The 23,121-nt window shown below is 38.9% G+C and overlaps 1 protein-coding gene across 2 annotated transcripts; it reads right to left on the bottom strand.

Moving 5' to 3' along the window:
- Positions 1-470: 470 nt before the first annotated feature.
- On the bottom strand, positions 471-23,121 carry MKKS (MKKS centrosomal shuttling protein). Of its 2 annotated transcripts, none has more exons than XM_024735455.1 (5): positions 23,019-23,121; positions 6,770-8,187; positions 3,633-3,808; positions 2,586-2,696; positions 471-985 (listed from the first exon to the last, which is right to left on the bottom strand). In XM_024735455.1, exons 2-5 carry the CDS (start codon positions 7,752-7,754, stop codon positions 545-547), a joined length of 1,713 nt encoding a protein of 570 aa, XP_024591223.1. In that variant the 5' UTR covers positions 7,755-8,187; positions 23,019-23,121; the 3' UTR covers positions 471-544. The 2 variants fall into 2 exon arrangements, with proteins under 2 accessions (XP_024591223.1, XP_024591222.1); XM_024735454.1 differs by lacking the exon at positions 23,019-23,121 and adding an exon at positions 12,208-12,440.

Here is a 23,121-nt window from a genome sequence, read left to right as displayed (position 1 = left end):
TAGACCAGCTCCTACATCAATTACCCAACCAGTGAATGACATAGTCTCAGTTAAAGAACCCAGAAATTTTACTGAATGTGTAGTTTGAATACTTCTTTTGAATGAGCAGTATGTACTAGATGCTTTGTGATACTTTGGAATCTAGTTTTAAACATATGTAATTACTACGAACTAAAAAATATCTGTAATAAGTATATCCGAACAAGAACAAAAGATTTAAAAGAAAATTCTGTTATGCTCTCAGAATGACGTCAAAATAATGAGAACAGAAATTTAGAACAATGTACAGTGGTATCTGTGGAAACTGCTAGATAATTACCATATCTTTAACAATGCTTCATATTTTTATTATTCTGTGGTATAATAATGTGGTATTCAAGAATCAATTCTTTTTTCCTTAAATAAGTGAATCTATAAATTTATGAATCATCAATCCCAATATGCAGAACAGGTCTTTGAGAGACAACACATACACTCGATATTTTTCTTTATTGACATGTCACTAGTTTTTCTTTTTGTAATATAAACATGCTATTCTCTTACATCAGTTTTTATCTTCAATGACATATGAAAGATCCAAAATCAAATTGGCAGTCTCCACAGCCACCTGCAGGCCACTAAGCTTTGCAGTAAAACAGTCCAAGGTCAGGTTGCCGGCTGAGTCCGAGGCTTCACACGGAAAGCAGGTTTGAGGCACAAAAGGAAGACGAGCACTCCTTAAGAAGGACCAGCTAAGTTCTTCCTGGCTGCTGTAGAGTCCACAGCCACATCTTGAAAGCAAATCTGGCCAGTTCACAACAGAGGGAGAATCAGCCTGAACTGACCAAAAGTGTCCATACTTCCCATCAGTGAGAATTTCACCTCCGTCGTGTTCTAAAGAGCCAGCGAGAGATTCGAGTGCACTGCAGAATGCTTCAGCGATCAGCTGGAGTTCTGTCTGGGTACATCCGTCATCTCTAAGAATGCCTTCTGGCTCGCTACGCGTCTAAAAAGCAATAAAACCATTGAAAACACAGAATAGAGCAATTAATATGACAAAAATGTTTCTGAAAAATACTTGATCAGACCCTTATTCATAGGGGTTTGGCACAAGGCTAAAGGGCATGGATGGGCCAGCTGGTCAGGCTAATCCCTTAACCTGGTTGTTGTAGTAAAAATGCTCGCTACCAGTCATGTTATCAGAATGAACGACTCAGAAGAAACCCCATCATCAACTTATTCTGAAGGACTGCCCAGTACTGCCTCCTTAATACATGAAGGACAAGGTATAATATGTGAATCACAGGCTTCTGTACATCCGGGAGGAACCTCTGGAAGACTAATGTCCCAGACGAAGTACTTATTTATGCTTGGCAAATGTTTGAGATTTGTTTAGAATGCGAATACATGTATTATTATTAAGACAAAAACCATTTAAGCACGTGTCATTTTCACATTAATGTTTAAAAAATAACTATTCTTCTCTTTAAATTAATGACAAGGTTATACAACTTTGCTTCTTTTCCACCACTCTAAAAAGTTAATCCTAGAAATTTCATGATAGAAAAAGTAATATATTAGCAAACTCATACTTGAATGATAGTTAAAAACCCATATCCTAACTACTTAAAAACAGTGACCACTTTTTTCTTTTTCCCAGGAGGTTGGAACCAGATGAGATCATCTCTATGGCATATTCTTTCCCCATATTTTCAGTGCTATACTATTTCTTTAAAATCCTACTCAAAACACCTTCCTTCTCCAAAAGACTTATTCTAGTTTACTCAGTCCCATTTGCAGACCATGTTATTGCCCATTCAGCATCAATAGATTGGCAATGGTTTTGTTTATCATAATGTAAATTCTAATAACTTTTCATGAATGGGCTTTATCCTCAAACAGATTTTAAATTATTTGGGGAAGCAGGGCAAAACGTTTACACCCAATCCCAGGCATCCCAGGGAGCTCTGCACTCCTGACTAACCAAAGAGCCAACTGCAAATACCTGGAAAACACATACATTTTTGTATCCATTTTCAAATAGAGTAGGTCAGTGTTAATGAAATAATTAATAAGAACTACAATGCACTAAATTTACTGTCAGGAAATGGAGTTTCATAGATTAATAAAACAATTCTAGTTAATAGAATCAATATATCATAAATGAAAACCAATTTAAAAATTATAATAGAGTCTAATAATTAGCACACTTTAATAAATGAAATTAAGTTTTTTCTTGAAGATCCAGAAGGTACTGAAGTATTCTATAGAATCTCAACACTTTCATCGTGAATATCAATTATTACTGTACCACAGCACTTGAGATCTCTAAGATGACAGAATGCTCATTTCAAGAGGCAGTAGAGACAATACTCAAAGAATGCAATCACCTGCTAAAAGGTTGGATTAATAATCATTGTGATAAAGATATTACCTTATATTTGCAAGTGTTATTTCCCTCAAGTGTTTTCAAATACAATATTTGATTTCAAGACTACTGAGAAATTAAGCATTAAAGGCTCCAGAGTATTATGATTTAGCTTATTATCTCATAAAATGAATGTTGCTGAGAATTGAGATAATTTAAGAAGGACTATCTAACCTACCTTGTGTCTGATATATGCCGCCAAATGAGTTTCAGTACAGCCACCTCCTAATAAAACACATGGTTCCTTGATTGTTAACTGCAAAGCATGCAGTGCTGTTTGACACGTGAGCTAAAAAAGAAACGAATCACCAGTATCTGACATTGACATCAGAAACACAAAGAAATGTAACCACGTTTTCAAGGCAACTTAGAGAGTGGTCTCAAAGAGCCTGATTTTAATTGCAGAAGAACAAAACTGGTGTCACTAAGGTTGTCATGTGATGAATACATTTTGGAATAATAAAGATGAAATAATATAGAGATGAAAGAAAATACTTTAGCCAGATGTTTGTTTTCATGGTCTGGATTAATATCCTCTTTCATATACATTTAGCTCTTCAAATTGAGACTCACAAACACAATAACTGGATCAGCAAGGCATGCAAATATTTCTACCAAAAAAATATTTCAGTCTAAATAACTTAGCTGTATAAATGCTACAGAATTTATTTCAAGTTGCTATGGAAATGATCCAACCAAGCAGTAATAAAAACACACAGACCTTGAATATTCACCAAGGATAGATCCTTGAGCATGCATTCTTCAAGTCTGTGACCAATGCCGTAGGGCATCGCTTCCATTGTATAAAAGCTGCATGTGTTATTGCTGTTCGTGGACAACATGCTGTTAAGAGGTGGATGATGGGTATAACTAGGGAACTTATTGCTAAGTGAATTATTCAACACATTAGCGTCAACAAGTACACAATTGAAGTTAATTTCTTAAGAAAAGTCCCCATCAAGGACTTTCAGATTGCTTGTAAAATACTAGAAATAATAAGAGGCAACATGCCAAGTTTCTGTAGTATCACAGGCAATTCAATCAGCTTACTTGTAATTTTAATTCTCACATTTTTGTGTTTTTGCTTTCTATACAACCTAGGGAAGTTATGAAGAAAGAAAAAAGTATAGCTCACCGATGTGAAAAAAAATTATAGCACTTGTCTGAGTGATTATTTAATCCCTGCCTCAGCCCCTAGACGTGGAATTCAAAGTTTATTACTTACCTTCAGTTCATCCCAGGCTGTGTCATTTCTGTTGCAGAGAAGCAAGCTGCAGACAGCTGTTTCATTAGGAATAAGATGAAAAAAATGTTTGAAGCCAAATTTTGCAGTGCACAGCTCTTTCACACTTCCATAACTACTGGGAGAGATTGAGTCCAAGGAACCAATAGGCCTTGTTCCTATTTTTTAAAAAAAGTTTAGAAAAAACAAAATGGATGAGTGAAGATGGAGCATACAATCATTTACAATATTTATTCCTAGCCAATATAAAAGCCCCACAAGCATATCATTTAAGATATGAAATATAGGATAAAGAAATAAGATGCATCTTCTTAAACCTATGAAATAAGTAGTATTCTGTCATTAAAATCATATGCAAATAAAGCAGAGGTTCTTTTGGTTTACAGACTTCTTTGAACATGTTAGAACCTATTTTGTACTCTCCAGAAAAAGACACACACAATTCTGCATATATTTTCAGGAAGTCCAGGAACCCTGGAAGCCCGTGCAGGGATCAGAGACCCCAAATTAACAACCCCACTAATCTGGAATGAGGATGAAGTGAGGAGACAGGTCATTTTTTAAAGGTGTTATGATTTTTACCTTAGAACACACAAAGTAAGCTATGCAAATAGCTGTGCAGTGGAATTCTTTTGGGGCTCCATTTAGTGAACATATAGGAATTTTTTTTTTCTTTTTGCCTAACAACTGTTTGCATGTAAACAACTACCTAAATTATGCCAAAATAAAGTATGTGACATTCTTATTTCATTTTCTTATTCTTTGATTATATTTTGCCCTCCTTCCTGTACAGGTAAAATAGTGAAATTTTACAAAACATAAATTAATAAAAATATGAATGAGAAGTTAGGATGACTTGAAGGTTTCTAAAAATCTCTAAATGTAGTAGTTCTGTAAGAAATGGCACAAACCTATAAGGAGTAACAATACTAGTTTAAAGTCTTAAGATTAAAACTGTAACTCTTAGCAATGTACCTTCTTGGGCCAGTTTCCTCTTTGAAACTAATGGGATTAAAATAATTATGTCTAAAGATATGTGCAGCTCAAAAATTTTGTAAAAAACCAGAAAATAATCATGAACAATTTCACTTCTTTGAATACCCTTTCCTCTTTACTTCTGAATTCTCAAAGAATAAGGAATACTTGAGGGATCTAAAATTTAAGGAAAAAAACACAAAACTCTACATCTTGTATAATTTCAAGGGTGGAACCAACAGAGAATTTGTAAGGAGAGGATCCCCTTTCCTGCTGGTTATCCTCTGATGTGCAGCAAGTCATTTAACTCTTCTGGGTGGGCTTTCCCAGAATGGGGATAATCACGTCTATTTCACAAATAAATCAAACCAAATGTTAAAAATGCTCTGTAAGCTATGACAAGCTTCATACCCACAAGTCAACCAAGCACAATAACCCCATTACTTAACCTAGATCATCAGTAAAGAGGAATTTTGTTTGAAGGGGGAGAAAGGAGGTAATGTTAACCTAGATACACCGGAGAATATGGATTAGGTCCCAAACATACTTCACCTGTTATTAGTTTACCGGAACCATCGTCCTGGTATAGTTTTTCCCCCCCTTTTCCCTTGTGTCTCAAAAAGATTCTGCTCCCGAGATCCAAGACTGCAGCCGTGGCTTCGCATAACGTTACACATACATAATTTGGGGAAGCAGGGCAGGGCATGTCTATAAAAAACATTGACACTCTCCCCAGTCCCACTGGCAGCTCTGCAATCTCTTGATAACACTCCTTGATAACACTTGATAACACTCCAAAGAATCAACTGCAAATATTTGGAAAACACATAACTTTTCATATCCATTTTCAAATAAAATAGGTCAGTTCATGTTCTACCATGTTCTAGTTACAAATGGGATAAAATATCAATTGTGGGCTGGTGTGGAAACCCAGTGCCCACTTATATTGTTTCTATGGAAAAATGCTTCAGTTTAAAAACTGACTACATAATCTATAATACTCAATATTCACAACTGGAAATCATCTGACTCATGAAAAGCCAGTAAATATTTAAGGATATAGGTCTGACCCACAATATTACCAATGAGTTCCAAAGAATGATTTCTGTTATTTCTTAACAATTTCCACTCTAACGATCATTTGACAGTCTTACAGAGGCAGGGCAATAGCCCAGAGATCTTAGGGATTCAGTACTGGCACTCATCCTTCTCCTTTTCGATGATTTATAATAAGACTAAAAATAGTCAACTTTAACAAAATTTATTAGACTTAAACTTCTAAGTCTAATAACTTACGAATTGAAATTGATCTGAATGAAATGATTGTCTTTCTGATGGGTTGTCAATGCAGTTAAAGAGATACTGAAAAGTGACTCAAATCAGGAACTTTTCAGCCTGTCTCTTTGGCTCTAGCAGGCGACTACCAACCTTCTATTTGCTTCTTTTTGCTGAGTTTGTGAAATACGGTTAATTTCTTGCCTGTTATAATTCTGTATGTTAATAAACATATTATTGTTAATCCAACAAACATTTTAGAACCCCTACTGTGGACCAGGCTTGTTGTAAGCACTGAAAGTAAAAGATGATCCCAACTCTCAATCTCAAGGAGCCTAGCTGGAAATATTTGGGATATTGAAAGCTAGCCTGCAGGCACACACACACACACCCCTAATTAGGAACCACCATTTAGGCAGAAGTACAGTTGTTTGTTGGAGTTAGATTAAAGTGAATATTCTAGTTGCAAAACTACCTTCTGAATACAATAAGAGCTTTGTAAAACTCAAGTAGAAGAATTTTGTTTCAAGTATGAAAGACTTTATGTGATTATGAAAATGTCAGATTTCTCAATAATCTGTAAAATGTTTGGGGGTTAATAGTTTTAGATTATGACAGACTCTGCAGTACATTTTGGGGCTGGAAAATACCCAGAAAATAGTCCTCATCACTCAATTTTTAATAAGTGAACAATGCAGGATCTTTTTCAGAAACCACCTTTGCTGCCAGAAATGATACACACACACTGTGAGGTTGGAGGCTTCTCAAATTGTTCAAGATGTTAACAGTGACACACACCAAGACTATCTTTGCTCAAAAGAAGTGTGATTTATTAACCATAAGGGGCAAAAGCTGAGAGTGCTTTTTACCTGTCACTTTACTCAGGGGTTCCATCACAGCCACTCCAACTCTGTCTACAGCAATAACATGATGCGTTCTGAGAAACTGCTTCAAAGATGGGTGTATAACTTTTTGGCACAAGACAAGATCTACGTGATCACTAACTAGCTGCCTTCCTAGGTTAAGCAACTGGTCCAGGACTGCACTTTCAAGAGAAACTCCGTAACTCACCACCACATTTCCTTCTCCAGTATCAGAAAGGTCTCCGGATAAAGACACACAAAAGAGTGCCACCTTGAAGGAATCTGATTTTTTGATAGGTAATATCTTCATCAATTGAACTTCTGATATTTCAATAAGTATTCCAGGTAACACAGTAGAATCTATAACTCTTTGATGTTTTAAAGGGACAATTATACTCTTTCCTAAAATGATGTGGTCTTGGGCATTTTCTGGAATTGTAAGCAGAAAGGCTCTCAGAATCAAAGCACTGATATGGTCGACTTCCTTTGTGGTGAGCATACAGGCAGGTTTACTTGTTAATATACTACGCACCAAACAGAGGAGGATCTGAGTGCTACTAAAGTTGACTGGGATTCGACAACCACAGGCCTCAGATTTTAGGTAACTGGTGCAGAGGCTCAAAAGCTGCTTATTTAACTTAATGACAGTGGTGGGTGTCAAACCTATTCTCTGAACATTTTCAACTAAGTTGCAGCAAAGAATGGCTGTGAATAAGCCGCCGTCACTGAAGCAGGACACGTGATTCTGCACAGAAGTTGTCAGTATCTTTAAAATGGGATGGGTGACTGGCAGGTTGGCGAGGAGGGCTGCCGACTGGGAGGTTGTGCACACAGAGCCCCCCAGGCCGTTGTGCAGCTGCTTCAGCCTGCCTGCCGGGCCATAGCAGGATGTGGCGATGCCTTTCAAGACAGAGAGGGTGGCCCTCACTCGTTCGCTTGTCAGTGGTTCACTTCTACAGAATGAGGGCTTTTTAGCTTCTAAACGAGACATCTTACTTCAGGTGGTAATTTGTGAAGACAGCTTTTATTTTGTTAACCAGAGTTTTCTATTTATTGTATTGTGGTGGGTTTCAACATTTAACAAAATTATCCTTCAGGAATGAAAGTCCGAATATACAGCATTGTGGCTATAAAATTAAATACTTAGCTCCATGGTGTCATGTCATACATGTCATACACCATATGTCATGGTGTAATGACATATTAGTAATTCCGAATCTTTATTTTAGTTCATTATTCAAACTGTTTTGTTTGCGTTCAGGTTGAGACTTTACAGATTGTTTTGCAGCTCTCTGTATAAAATATGTTCCGAGATGGATGCCTGTGAAGAAAATCCCAGCTACAAGAAGCCAGTTCTTTCTGATCCAATTGCTATTTTTCATTTCTTCTTTCAAACTCAAGCTCAGACTCAAAGCTGCTTCTTTCTATAAGAAATAAAAATATAAAATATTTTAGAGAAATAATTCCAAAACATTTAATAGATTGTAGTTTAGTAATTACTTTTAATGCTCTGCTCCTTCTTTAGAAAAAGGAACTATCCACTGGCACAAACCCCCAAAAATGAGAACTGTAAATCAACTTAGACTGAACATTCATTTCTTTATTCTTCAATGAATCCCTGCATGAAAAAGTACTGATATTTTAATAATTTTGGAATGCCCAGTAACACAGCTAGAAAGCTTACAGTACAGTTATTCAAATATGATATGCTTCTAGAAGACAAATGCCATGTGAAATGCATAGAGTTTGGTCTCTGAGTCCCAAATGTTTTTATTCTCTTACATCAAGATCTGGTGTTGTTTCTTCTCTAACTTTCATTTGCTTGGAAACCTTAGGTGTGAATACAAGTGCATTTATATCAAATCCTGCTTATAAGTAATTATGAAAATGAGATAACTGTTGGGATTCCTAATACAGACACTCTCTAATGTTCAGTCTACATCCAGCTAGACAAATCTACACAACACATTTACCAAAGAATAAACCATGTTTTAATTTTAAATATTTGGCTAAATTCAGAGCAGTTTCCTGTAGTTTTACCCGATCAATCAATGATTTTCAGTTTTGATGTCCTATATCTAACCGTCCCCCAAATTTTGGCTAATGACAATACAAAAGCCAGGGAATGTGCTGGATGACAAGGAGAAAAATAGGATCTGATTTGCAATGTGATCTCAAAGAGGGTAAATAATATAAAATGCTATCATTTACTAAGTGTGCTAGCGCTTGTACTAGTTTCCTTAATGAGGTTGGAAGAAGCGTGCCTGAGGCATAAAACTCTGATACTACAATAATATGTGGCAAGGATAAAAATCTCAGGTCATAGACCTTATCTGTTGAGCCTTGGTGCTTTGAAGGTAAAGGTTCAGCCAATTATTAGTTATGTTCAGGAATATGCTAACCATTGGGCAGTGTTTAGCACAAATAAAACCAATTGAACTACTCAGACTACAGTACTACCCAGAGCTGTCTATGGCACAATATGATACAGACCAAAAAGGTGATTTGAAGATGTGCAAAGATGTGAAGAGAACAAGGGAATGCTATGCAAAGTGTTCTTTTGGTTACCACTCCTCCCAATTTAGTTAAAGGGCTGTAACCATGGCAACTGGGCCCAAATAAAGTGAAAGCAATGATGGCCAGCTTTCTCCCTGCAATGATAAAGCTATAGTCATCTCTTTATAGCACGAGGAGGAAAAAATGTTTCTGTTCATCTTATGCAAGGAACAACAAAGGTACTTAAATATTATTTCAAAGGTTACTTTAGATTTGGCAAAATCTGTGAAATACATTTAAATGAAAGCTTAGTGAAGTGACTTCCATACATAAATTTGCACGTTACAACACACACACACACAAACCACAAATCATAACAGAGACTGTGATTAATAAAGTGATTTCTCTAGTTACTTTTCAATACATAATAGTGACATGCGACTTTTCAAAAGTAGAATGCCAAATTGGCACCTCTAACAGTCTTGTGGTAGTGAGACCAGTAACCACATCTTTTGGCTAATATCTCTATAAAATGAGAAAGGAAGAGAGTGTTGGTGACTCCCAAATCATTTTTAGGATGTCAAAACTTGCTGACTTCTGGTCCTATGTCTAGATCTAGACAAAATAAGGTACAATTGAATAAAAAAGAAACGAAACACAGGGCTGGCTTATAGCATACGTTTGGAAGTGTCAGTTCAGCTATTTCTTTCTTCCTAACAATGTGACCCATTATTCCAAAAGTTACCATCACATGAATGGCCCTGACTATTCCTGGATGCACTGGCCTGGCAGATGGGCTTTTTGCAGTGATGGATAACAATTAAATAATACTAAAACCTTCATGACTGTATTCTAAATTCAGACCTATAAAATATGATTTAAAGAAATATAAACACATAAAATATTTTCCTAAAAGGAATCAGGGCTCTTTGGAGAAGTGGCTGATTCTAGGTCTGAGGCAAGAAATAAACTAGATGAGCTGGGGACAATTTTTTGCCAAAAAGTAATAATGTTATTAAAGATCACTTGGATCATATCAAAGGGCACAGGAAAAAAAAAACAAAAACAAAAAACGACACAGGAGTCAACTTGGAGGGAATCTAAGATGGGACAATTTAAGCATTAAAAAGAATACTGACAGTAATAGACTGAGATAATTCAAATTTATTATAAAAACTGATAAAGGGTAATAAATCATATATCTTGCTTTTCCTGTATAAGTGCATTTTGAGGGGTAACTGAATAGTTGAGGCAAAGTTGGTCCAGCTACTAAATGGAGAAGAAACGATAGCATTTCAGCAGCATAATTTTGCAACACCTAATGAAGTAATGGACTACACCATCATAGTGGTTGGCAAATTATAGCCCATGGACCATATCCAGCCCACTGCCTGTTTTGTAAATAGTTTATTGGCTCACCCTCATGTACTGTGCATGAATGCTTTTGTGCTAGAACTGAAAGTTAAATAGTAAAAGAGTTACCATTAACTTTTTCAGTGTGATAATATACTTGTGGTTGTATGTGTTTATCCTCACTGTTAAAGATACATTCCAAAACCTGGGACTTGCTTCAAAGTATTTCAGCAATAAAAAAAAAGGGAGGGGATAGATAAAAAGAGATTGGTAAAATGTTGATAACTGTTAAAGTTGGGGGGTGGATACTACAGAGTTGAATATACTATTCCTCTCTATTTGGGGTTTGTTTGCAACTTTCCATAAAAAAAGTAAAAATTTTAAAAAATAACGGACAGATACAGCACATTCTTTTGATATACTTCAACCACTAGGACATTATTACTCACCTGAAGGTCAAAATGGTATATTAAAATAGAAAATGTTCCACAATTGTAGGGTCACAGTTCTCCATCTGGGGCCAAATGAGTTTCATAATTCATTATTTCTTGGATTTTAGAAATACAATATAGTGTATAACACCCATAATCAAAATAATATGGTGTTTAACACCCAGAATCAATATAATCATAATACAGTATAACAATCATGGTCAAATATAACAATATTTCTGCATTGAAACTAAATATTCATATTAAGTGGAATAAAGATTAAATTGCCTCATGCCAGTTAAGATCAACTACCTAAGGAGTTATGACAAAACCTTTTAGATTTTAGAACTTTCTGGATTTGGGAATTATTGATAGGGGTCTATAGACCTGAATTATATTACTATATGCTCTTATTTCAGTGACTCTGAAAAGTAACAAATTACTTTGAAGCTAAAATATTAGTCATTCTTTGGTAGTCATGGGGGATTCGTTACAGGACCCCCCCAACTCAGATACCAAAATCTGCAGATGCTCAAGTCCCTTATATAAAATGGGGAAGTATTTGCATATAACACAGGCATATCCTCCCAGATACTTTAAGTCATCTCTAAATTACTTATAATACCTAATACAATGGAAATGCTATGTAAGTAGTTGCTTTTTGGAACTTTCTGGAATTAATTTTTTAAAATATTTTTGGTCCGTGGTTCACTGAATCTGTGGATTTGGAACCTATGGGTACGGAGGGCTGACTGTAGATATTAAGGAATAAATACAATTAGTTTTATTTACCTTGGAAAAATCAGAGAACAATAATAAAGAAAAGAACCTTTCGCAAGTTACAGATCTGTAAGTGCGGCATGGATTTATGGCAGGGGAAAAACTGCTCCTTTGGACACAATTATGATCCTGGTGACACTGCTAGTGAAAAGGGCAGGACAAGTAATGGACCGACTGTCCTTTCAGGCAAGTGTCAAAGCTTTCTGTGGAACCAACTTTTCTAGAAGCAACTGTAGGATAATATTTTGCCAGTGGTTCATAATAAAAACAACAGGTTAACTCACCAACTTAGGTTTTTATTGCCAGAGCCCTATACTTTCTTAAAGATTATGTTTCCCATTGTTGGAACATGCCATTTGGTTGACCACATTAAATCAAACTCACCTGAAGCTCTCAAGTCTACTATTTCCCTGGGATGTGGTTCTTCTCAGGACTTGTGACTGCCACACTCCCTGGCTCAGGAAGGTCATCCTTATTAGGAATTTGGAAGACAGGGCTGCTTTTGATCCTGTGCCACCCCAAATGTATGAGCCCAACTAGAGGTACCATAACAACCAGAACTTTGTAGTCTCTCCAGAATTTCTGAAAGCTCATAGTGCTTCAGCATTAGTGCACCTAAGAAAAGGCCAACAGTTAAAAGAAACAAAATAAAAAAAAATCCCTCAAATTACATCTATATATACCACCACAAGCAGAATATTGCACTCCAATAAAAGCTGCCTGTTAAAAGTTTTTAGTTACAATACATTGCAATGTTAATTAACAAAAAGAGGGCTTCCCTGGTGGCGCAGTGGTTGAGAATCCGCCTGCCGCCGCTGCTAGGGGACACGGGTTCACGCCCCGGTCCGGGAGGATCCTACATGCTGCGGAGCGGCTGGGCCCGTGAGCCACGGCCGCTGGGCCTGCGTGTCCGGAGCCTGTGCTCCGCAGCGGGAGAGGCCACAACAGTGAGAGGCCCGTGTACCGCAAAAAAAAAAAAAAAAATTAACAAAAAGAGACGTTGTAGACTTAAAGGGATGGCAGGAAATCAGGCTTGGTAAGCTTATAGAGTAATACTAAACGTTTAGTCAGAAACTGTAAAAGAGCAATATTACCTGCTCGGAAAGCCACTGGAATCTTTGGAAACACTCATGCATCAAAATCGTTTTCTGGGCTTCCCTAAAAAAAAAAAAAAAAAAAAAATCGTTTTCTTCAGCGGTCCCCAACCTTTCTGGCAGCAGGGACCGGTTTCATGGAAGACAATTTTTCCACGGACAGGGGTGGGGGGTGCGGGGTAGATGGTTCAGGAGGTAGTGCGAGCGGTGGGGAGCGGCAGATGAAGCTTCGCTGGCTGGCCACCGCTCACCTCCTGCTGTGCGGTCCGGTTCCTAACAGGCCTGGAACAGTACTGGTCCACAGCCTGGGGGGTGGGGATCCTTGGTTTTCTTTATATAATTAATTATACTTTCTCTGAACCATAATGAAGTTAGATTTTTTAAAAAAATATATTTAGTCACAATTTTTACAGAAGAATCAAATGGCAATCCTTAAATATGCAGTAAGAATTCAGATTCTGCATCCTGACAGGATGTGAGTGACGATGCTTCCACTGAGATTGAGTCATGCACGGATTCCAATCGCAGCAAAAGACTTTTGGTTTGGACTCTATGAATTAATGCCATTTCCACATGTATGTGCTGAACCACCGCATTTTAGAGTGTTTACCCTTATCGCTAATAACAATACCCTGCAGGGGTTACTGTCAATCCAGTTTACATGAAGAAATTGGGGCCAGTAACTTGCCTGGAGTTTCAAAGCTCAGTAGTATTGAGAACAGTCTTTTTGCTCTATCTTTGATTTGGAAAGCATGGAGTGTAGCCCAGGAAGTCTGTTTCTGATGATCCGCTGGGTTTGGGAACTTGAGTCCGTACAACTGGACTTCTTATACTTTTTCACTTAAGGGCACTCACTAGGCTTTAGTGATTAGCTTATAGACTTGTGATGCTATGAATGGACCTGCTCTCCAAGTTCCTTTCTGGGCACAGGACAGTAAGGACTGCTTCTTCATCTACAGGATAAACTAAGAATTAGGTTCAATTGCATGTATATGAGTTTCAGTATCATAAAATTTCTTACAGTAATTTTGTGTGAATGCCTTTAGAAAAATGCCTGAACAGAATTTTCACTTATTCCTTCCCTTTTAAATCAAGATTAATATACAGGACTAATGAGCGAAATACCTAAATTGTCTCTGTGTTCTGTATATACATATTAGAAAAACAGAAGGCTTAGAGTTATGCCTATGTACATATATTACTCCCAGCATTAGAAACCATTTCTCCTTGAGGTCCAAATTCACATTTAATAAGGACTTTGTTGCTAAGCTTAAACAAATTACTAGATGGAAAAAACATGGCCTACTTTGTAACTCCAAGTATTTTATGCCTTTTTCTTTTCTAAAGTGCTTTGGCATCCTATACACTTCTTGCAGCCTTTACAGACCACACCTTTTATTGACATGCTCATGTTCTATCTTTGGAAAAAGTCAATCACAAATAACTGTATCATGATTACATTTCCTTGCGAAGCCCACTGTGCAAAAGCCTTTGGGACATTTGAGATTTGAGGAAACAGTAAAACCACTGGGGGAGGCACCGGGTGACTCGGAGTAAGTAATGAGGGAAGAACTACAGTAAGCATTACTTCTAGATGGAAGGAGGGACTGAGGGTGCACCAAAGTCAACCCGCTTGTGTTGACTGATAGGTGGTATTTTTGTCCACAAAATACCTTGAATTAAAGGTTTAGAAGATACTGTCCTTCACATCCAGTCTCAATACCTAAGGTGACTTTAACACCTCCAACTCTGTCCCTCTCAACACAAGCTTATCAAGTCACAGTACTTTTCATAGATGGCACCTCTGCTCTTCACTGTTTACTTCTCATGATCACTAACATATCATCACTATTTGTTACTTTTTCCTGAGTTGCAAACTTTTAGGAAAACAGCTTACAGAAAAGAGTCATTTGGATAAAAGGATATAATAATAAAGTTGACATAAATAACTCAATAATTAAAATTCAGAACAAATTAAATTACAAGCTATAACAGCAATGTCTGGAAAGTGTGGTACTATTCTCTCCATGTAGGTCACAGGATGAAATGTGAGGTATTGAGAACCTTCCTCATATTAGGATCAAGTTAGCTCCCTGTACTCAATACATCTTTGGGTCATCGCTGTGTTAAGGACAAAGGAGGGTGCTCCATTTTATTTATGTTATGTTTAACAGACTACTATTTTTTTTTTTTTTTTTTGTGGTACGCGGGCCTCTCACTGTTGTGGCCTCTCCCATTGCGGAGCACAGGCTCCGGACGCGCAGGCTCAGCGGCCATGGCCCACGGGCCCAGCCGCTCCGCGGCATGCGGGATCTTCCCGGACCGGGGCACGAACCCGTGTCCCCTGCATCGGCAGGCGGACTCTCAACCACTGCGCCACCAGGGAAGCCCCAGACTATTATTCTTTTCCACTAGAATAACTTAAGGATCTATGCATCTTTTTGTAGATTTGGGTTTAGTTAAACCTGGGAATTAGTACCTATTTTGGCTGAAAACTCGTATTTGCCAAATTACCACTGAGGCCCAGTAACAGCACTTCCTGGTTAGTAACTGATGTGGACTGATTTAATTATTAATTGCTGTAATATTTGCTCAACACCGACATGCCCCCATTTCCTCAAATTCTCCATATCTCACACATTGATTTGGCTAATGGGGGTGAGAGAGCAGGTAACTATTTTCTGATGATTATCCTGTTGTACTTTGAGAGGCTTGGAAAATTACTAGGATCAGGATGACAGGGCTTTTTACTTTACAAAGTACTTTCACAGTCTTCACATTTAAATCCACATAAAAACACTGAGTATCACACCATCTGCATGATAGTCCATCTCCACCAAGCAAAATGGACTATTTTTAAATGGCACAGTAACCTTCACCTACTTCATTTCGCTTAATAGCTTTCCAGCATTTTACATGTATTCTGTTGCTTAAATAACCCATATTCTAGGGCCAGACAAGTTTAGACTTTACTAAATAAGGCTCATTGTTAGTTGTAAGAAGAAGACAACAAACTAGTCAGTGAAATGATGCATTCCTTATTTTCTTCATATCTTCTTGTGGAGCTTTTAAATACAGTCCATATATTTTGGGGATAAAATTTTGATTTAACCCATTTTTTTTCTTCTAAAGTCTTTTCGTGGGTTTTTTTTCCAAAATGAAAATCAGCATTACTGCCGTTTTCTAAAAAATATAAAATTGTCTTACTTTTTTAAGTTAGAAAATACAGATGTAAGAAAAAGAAAGCTAAAATATCTGTAGTCATTTTGGTTTTCACAAAAATGTGATTAGAATATACATGCTGTTTTGTAATCTTTTCTTCCCGCAAGAATACAAATCTTCATTATGATTTTCAGTGGCTGTATAGCTTTTGATTTATGGCAATACCCTAATTTGACAGATCGCTGATTGATAGAAATTTGAGTTTTCTTTCAGTGCTTTATTGCTAAACATGCTAAGAATAATAAGTATTCTCGTAAATTCTCCAGAGCCCATGCTCATAGCTGCTACATGCTGCTTCTCAGGATGATACAAAGTCTTACTAGAATTCCTAACAATTAACTCATTTTTCTTTCTTTCTTTTTTTTTTTTTTTGTGGTACTCAGGCCTCTCACTGTTGTGGCCTCTCCCATTGCAGAGCACAGGCTCCGGACGCGCAGGCTCAGCGGCCATGGCTCACGGGCCTAGCCGCTCCGCAGCATGTGGGATCTTCCCAGACCAGGGCACGAACCCACGTCCCCCGCATCGGCAGGCGGACTCTCAACCACTGCGCCACCAGGGAAGCCCTAACTCGTTTTTCAAATGAACTTACGAGAAGGTTTTTAAAACCTTGACTTTTACAAAGGTTCTCGGTGCTGGGCAGCAGGGAGACAGGGAGCTCCAACTTGGGGGATGAAAAACGAAGCTAGATACAGCTTATCTTAAAATGGTCCTTCCCCCCAAACATTTGGCAACAGGTTATTCCAGGTGGTACGGAACTATTTTATGGACTCGAGAGATTCCTGAGTCTGAAACAAAAATTTCTCAAGAATATGCTCAACATGATCAGATTTGTTGGGCAGTAAGAGGCCGGTTTCTAAAATAAGTTCGTGCTTGTTGTTCGTTCACTGAGCCTTTCAAGTATGCTTGGAGTAAAGCAGCAACAGAAATAACAGCAGGAAGACTTCTTTTCTCTCCTTACCCTCCTTTAGTCTACCTGCCACTGCCCTTATCTTTCCTGAATCTTATTTAAACACACTCCTAAAAAAAAAACCAAATAAACAAAACCAGAAGGCATGGAACTCTTTTGATGGAGGAAACCAAGAGAAAGGAAATGAGATTAGTAAATTTTACATTAAGTAAAACAGAAAGTAGATGTTTATGGTTTTATCCATTGAAATGCCTTTTGTTTAGAAAATGTTTAGAGGCCATCAACACAGATTATGCTTTCTTATACTCTTCTTTCAAAAATGTATACTTTGCATTATTCAAAAAGTTTCATATTTTTTCTCATTTTGTTTTCATAGCAATTTTATGAGACCACTTTATACATGAGGAAATTCTAAATGATTGATTCCAAAATTACTGTCAGCTAACTGTGGCACTCATCTTAGATTCTGGAGTCCTAAACGTCTTGGTTGGTATTCTTAACAGCAATATTCAGAAGTCAAGAATTAGTATCCCAGCTTTGGCAATAAGAGTCAATCAGAATTTCCAGTGCATGATGATGGACGAGAACATTCTGGGTGCATGGTGCACACTTGTGAGGGTCACTGAAGAAGGCAAGTATCCTGGTGCATTACACCTGGCATGTTTCTCTTCTCATGTCAGGTACACTGGAGGTTAACAGGTCTTGTGCCACTTGGTCCAAAATGAGAGGGTAAAAAAGCCTATCTCCTCCAAAAACACACCCATGATCTACTAATGGTTGAGATTAGTGGGGCTAATTTTAGTTCAGTTTTTTTAGCTTAGTTCTTAGGAATGAATAGAGAGAAATTAATGAACAGAATGGAGAAAAGCTTGCTGTATCTCTGCCTCATTATCGTCATCTTTTTGAGTGCATATAAAGGCCAAGGAAGGAAAACACTGAGAGATATGCTTCAGACCACAAATACTCTTTACATTTAAGGCACTAATGTGTCTAGAACAGCAACTTTCCCTCCCCTCAATTTGTATTACAGAGATTACCAGCTCTTCAATTTCTACCATTAAGGCCTCTGACAGGCTTACTGAAACTTGTTACATTCCAAGCCAAAGGAGGGTTTCTTGGTGCTAGAACTGGTCAGTAAGGTGAAGGGCAAAGAAGGGCAAAAAAGCAGTTAAGCTCCCTAGGAAATCCTAAACAACCTGGCTCTGGCTATCAGATTACTCTTTCTATGGAGCATCAGGTCAATTAAAACCGCCACTCTTTGCTACTGATTAGGCCTACAACCTGGATGCAGGAAATACTCTGTGGAAGTTTCTCATTTTGCCTACTGGGCTTGCTGGACGCCACCTGCTGGTTTTTTGGACACAGTGTAAGGTAAATTCTTTACGTCTTCATTGCTGCTCTGCTTAAAGTATTTGGGAAAAAACAGTAATGTTTAACAATTTTTAAAAAACTACTGAATGTAACTTAAACATGGAGAACGCTAAACAGAACATTGAACAATTAATTAACCCAGCTCTTGTGACTGCAATATTTGATGAAGTTTATTGGAATTGTACAATGTCTTTTCTTTTAGCATGGCAATGTTGGTTTTTAAGGATCTGTGAATTCTTCATTCCTGAGTTCCAATAACTAACCCTGAAAATAGTTCTTTTTATCCTCAATTGTTAATACAGCAGTTCACATCTTGGCAGTTTTTGTGTACACATTAGAAAGGACTGCATGTTGTCTTCAGGCCTATTCAACTGACTGGCGTGCTAAAGAGAACAATAGCTTCCTTTTTTCTTTTTCTTTTCTAACTACATCACCTAAAATAACAGCTTTGCTGAGCTTTTCCAGTTTTGGAAAAACACAGGTACCAAAAACGTTACTGTCAATTCTCGATGAACTGAATGGACTACACCTGAGTTCTAAAGTTTCCATTCTGCAAAATCCTACCCCTACCTTGACCTACAGGCAGTAGCTGGGCTGCTGACAGCACAGCCTCATCAGGAGCGGGTCAGGAGTATGCACAGAGTATGGTGAAGGTCAAGTTATGTGTAAGCATTTCATGATCTCGGTTATCCCCCACTGTTACAGTGAATTCAATGTATTTATAAATAAATAATATACTGAAAGCATCACAAATTTTATAGGGGAGCTTTACTAACTGTCAACAGCCTAAGATGTGACAAGTGAGTGATTGATTAGCGACTAATGAGGAAGAGACAGTCTTACTGGCAGGCTGTGGTTTATCAGAAAGGTTTGGAGCGTTGTTATAAAGTTTACAGAGTTGTCTGAGAATCTTTCCATCCCCTTTCACTGTCTTTACATCTGGCTGCCATTTGATGCCCAGACTGGTGGAGGAAGGGGACTGGGTACCATGCAGACAGCAGACTGTTCCAGATTAAGTGTGCAGCTGATTGGGCCCTTAGTACTGCAGCAATGGCTTTATGTTCCCCTGGTCAGCTCTGAATCCCAAAAGGGTTGGTTTCTGTCTTCATCATTTCTGAGATTTCTATTTTACTCTCTACCTTCGTTCCTGCAGGTAACCTACTGGCCAGAGGAAACCGTGGCTACTGGGTAGGAGCCCCTCCACTTCCTGCTCCCACATGGCCACCTCAGCTCCCATCTTCACCTCCTTCCTCAGTGTCTAAGAGGAAGGCCTGGCACTTCTGTTATCTGTGCTCCAGCTGGTCCCACGTGCTGCTGTGTCTTCACGGTTCCACCTCCATTAACCTCCCTCTTCTACCTTCCACCTCCCACTTGGAATTGGTCTTCCTCCTATGCAAAACCTGACCATTTTTCTCCATTGAAAAGAACCAAAAACAAATTCCCCAATGTAGCTGCCCTTTACCAGCCTTCCGTCCAGTACTACACACTCTGATTCCTTTCAAATAACGCATGTTTCTAGAGCCATTGCCCACTTCCATCTTCAAACCCAAGTAATTTGCTTTTGCCCCACTCTTCATGGAAACTGCCCTGACTATAAAGATCACCGATCTCTCCCTTTCTCCGTGATCTCTCTGCACCACTTCTGATGAGTTCTTAAAACTCTTTACGTACCTGAGACTAGTCTGATCCTTCTCAGTCTCCTTTAATGACCCCTTGGTTTCCATCCACCTACTCCCCCTTCTCATAGCTCTGCCCTGGGCCGTCTTCCCCCCGTGTTCGTTTCCTGGGTGGCCTCATTCACATCCAAAGCGTCTGTTTTAAAACATCCACCAGTGACTCCCACATCTACATCTCCAGCTTAAACCCACTTATCCCACTGTTATCCCCCACAAGTGTCTAAACTCATCTCATATAAAGATGAATCCTCTTTCCTTCCCAAACTGCTGTTCCTCCTCTGCTTCCTGTTTTGTTTTTTTTTAAAAAGGCATTATCAAAAAAAATAATAATAATAAATAAAAATAAAAAAGGCATTATCTACCATGCCATTCAGTTAGAAAATCTGGATATAGTGGACTCTGCCCTGTTCCTTATATTCCTCATCAAGTCAGTCACTCAATCCTCCATTTGAAATGACATTTCTTTTATGTAATTTCTCCCCACAGCTACAGTCCAGACCCTCATTACCTCATGATCTCCTCGCTTCTAGTCCAATGGTTCTCAAAGTGTGGTCCCCTCACCACAGGCAGTAGCATCATCTGGGAATTTATCAGAAATGCAAAATCTTGGGCTGCTCCTGACCTACTGAATCAGAACTCTAGGTTGGGATCCAGCAATCTGTGTTTTAACAAATTCTTTAGGTAATTCTGAAGCTTAAGTCTGAGAACCACTGTTCGAGTCTATTGCCCACTAATCCATTCTCTACCCTCTTAACACAGCCATCTTGGGGAAAACAACAACAAATACATTCATGTTTCTGCTCTGCTTAGAAGCCTTCAGTGACATTTTTTACTAGAAGGTGAAACCTACATTTCTTAGTACAGCACAAAAAGCCCACCAGGATCTAGTTCCAGAAGGGAAAGCACAGCAAATTATTTTAGTAAGGATGTATTGTTGTGTAGTGATTAAGGGGATGAGCTGTGGAATCCTACTGCCTGGGCTTTCCATCTCTGCCTTACCACTTTGCACCTGGCTGTGACCTTGGATGAGTCACTTAACCTCACAATGCCTCAGTCCCATCACCCATAAAATGAGAATAATATTGACATCCATCACAAGGCTGTTGTGCAGTTATCACAATACCTGGCACTCAGACTGGACCCTGTGACTGTTAGCTATTATTTTGATTATTTCAAAAGGTGAAAAAAAAAACATTACTGGTGTCAACCTTGAGTGTAGAAAGAGAGGTCTGGAATGACTAAGGCAAGTGGGTCCATAAACTATAGGCAGTTTCAGTTAGTCCAGATGTGAATAAAACCCCCAGATTCTCAAGAAAGAGGTTCTGAGGACTTCGGGGCTATTTTGATTAGAGTAGGGTAGATCTGTAATCAGATTCCAGGATGTTATAGAAAAGATAACACTCAGGCTCCTAAAGTGAGGGCCAGGAATGCTAATCATGAAGGAAACCGGAAAACTCAAGGACAGAGCAAAATAGCAAAGACAGGGTGAGAGTTTCATATTTATTTCTCTGATAACAGTTAATGAAGTTAAAGTTGCCAGTGATTAAACATGAGAGTCCTAGTGTGATGAAGCTTTGAGTACCGATGGAAATCAAATTCTAACCTCCCGCACAAGTTACAATCTTAGGCAAATTACTTCTTTCCTGCCTCAATTTCATAGTCTGTAACATGGGGCTATATAATGAGGATTTCTAAGTATATATCTATGCATTTATTGCTTAGTCTAGTGTCTAATACGTGAGAAGTATTCAATGCATGGTAGTGATTATTATTACTGTACGTACAATATCTTCAATACAAATCATATATAAAAACAGGCACTTCCGGAGAGTCCTGTTTGACTAAAGCTCCTGGTAGTGCTGAGACAGGACTGACTGGATGAAGAGAGTTGAAGTTATGCCCTCCTTCCAGGGCAATGGGTATCCAATGACTCGTCACTGCAGTGGTACAAAGGCCTGGCGGTTCATCCAACTTGGGCCAACTATGAGGCCCAACCCAGCACCGGAGTTCCTGTGAGACTGGTGGAGACCCTCCTTGGGACGACACTACAGCTCACCTTTTTCTATCCACCCAATCCTGCTTCCTTTCTTCCTTGGTAAGATCCAAAAAGTTCTCCCTAATAAATGTCCTGCCCACAAATCTCCTTAGAGTCTGCTCTCCAGGAAACCCAATCTAGGACAATCTGGAAACATCTTGTTCATTTATCAATGTGCTTGTTTATTGTTTCCCCTTCCATCATTGAATATAAGCTCCATGTGGTCAGGGACCATGCCTGTCTTGGTCACTGCTGTATCTGCTAACTCAGCACAGTGTGACAAATACGAATATAAACTGATGACGTTAATGAAGGAAAAACTGCAGGTACAGAGAGCCTCTGAAACAGCAACAGGATTTGTGGATGGTCCAATTTGGGAGGAAGATGTATATGACTTCAGGAGGTCTCCCTCTCAAAAAGATTTCAAAGCCCCGAATCCTGCTTTTGCTTTCAGAGTTGGTACTACCACGCTGTACAGAGTTCTGACATCCAGTTCCACGTCAGAGGGTGGCTCTCACCTCCCAGACATACACAGGTGGCAGCGCAGGTGCAACTGGTGCTTTCACTGGGACACCTTTTCCTTCTACTTTATGGTGCCGCGCAGATGGGAGAGGGAGAAGGGTCTATACCTGGAACTCTACCTACACCACTGGAACACCGCCTCGCCATCTACATTCCTTCCTGCAGCAAGGATTCACTGCCAACAGCTGTTTTAAAGGTAGATCTTCAGCTTTCTAAGGAACCAGCCTCCTCCTATTCCCCGCCCCCAAATATCCTTCAGTGACACCAGTGACCTTTCCGAGCGGGGAGGAGGCGCCCACAAGCCCCCCACTCCTCTCTTCGGCCGGGTAGAGTGCCGGCTTTTCCACCTGCGACCCCGTCACTCTCACCTGCGCACCCGCCGCTGCGCCGCCCCGTCAGCCGCCGCCCGCAGGCCCCTGAAGCCGAGCACCACGCAACCGCAGCAACCAGTCCTGGCAACTCGAGCCCCGA

This window comes from Neophocaena asiaeorientalis, unplaced genomic scaffold (genome assembly GCF_003031525.2).
Source record: "Neophocaena asiaeorientalis asiaeorientalis breed wild unplaced genomic scaffold, Neophocaena_asiaeorientalis_V1.1 scaffold64, whole genome shotgun sequence".
In the NCBI taxonomy this organism is placed as follows: Eukaryota; Metazoa; Chordata; class Mammalia; order Artiodactyla; family Phocoenidae; genus Neophocaena; species Neophocaena asiaeorientalis.
This window is presented reverse-complemented; position numbering and strand designations above follow the sequence as displayed.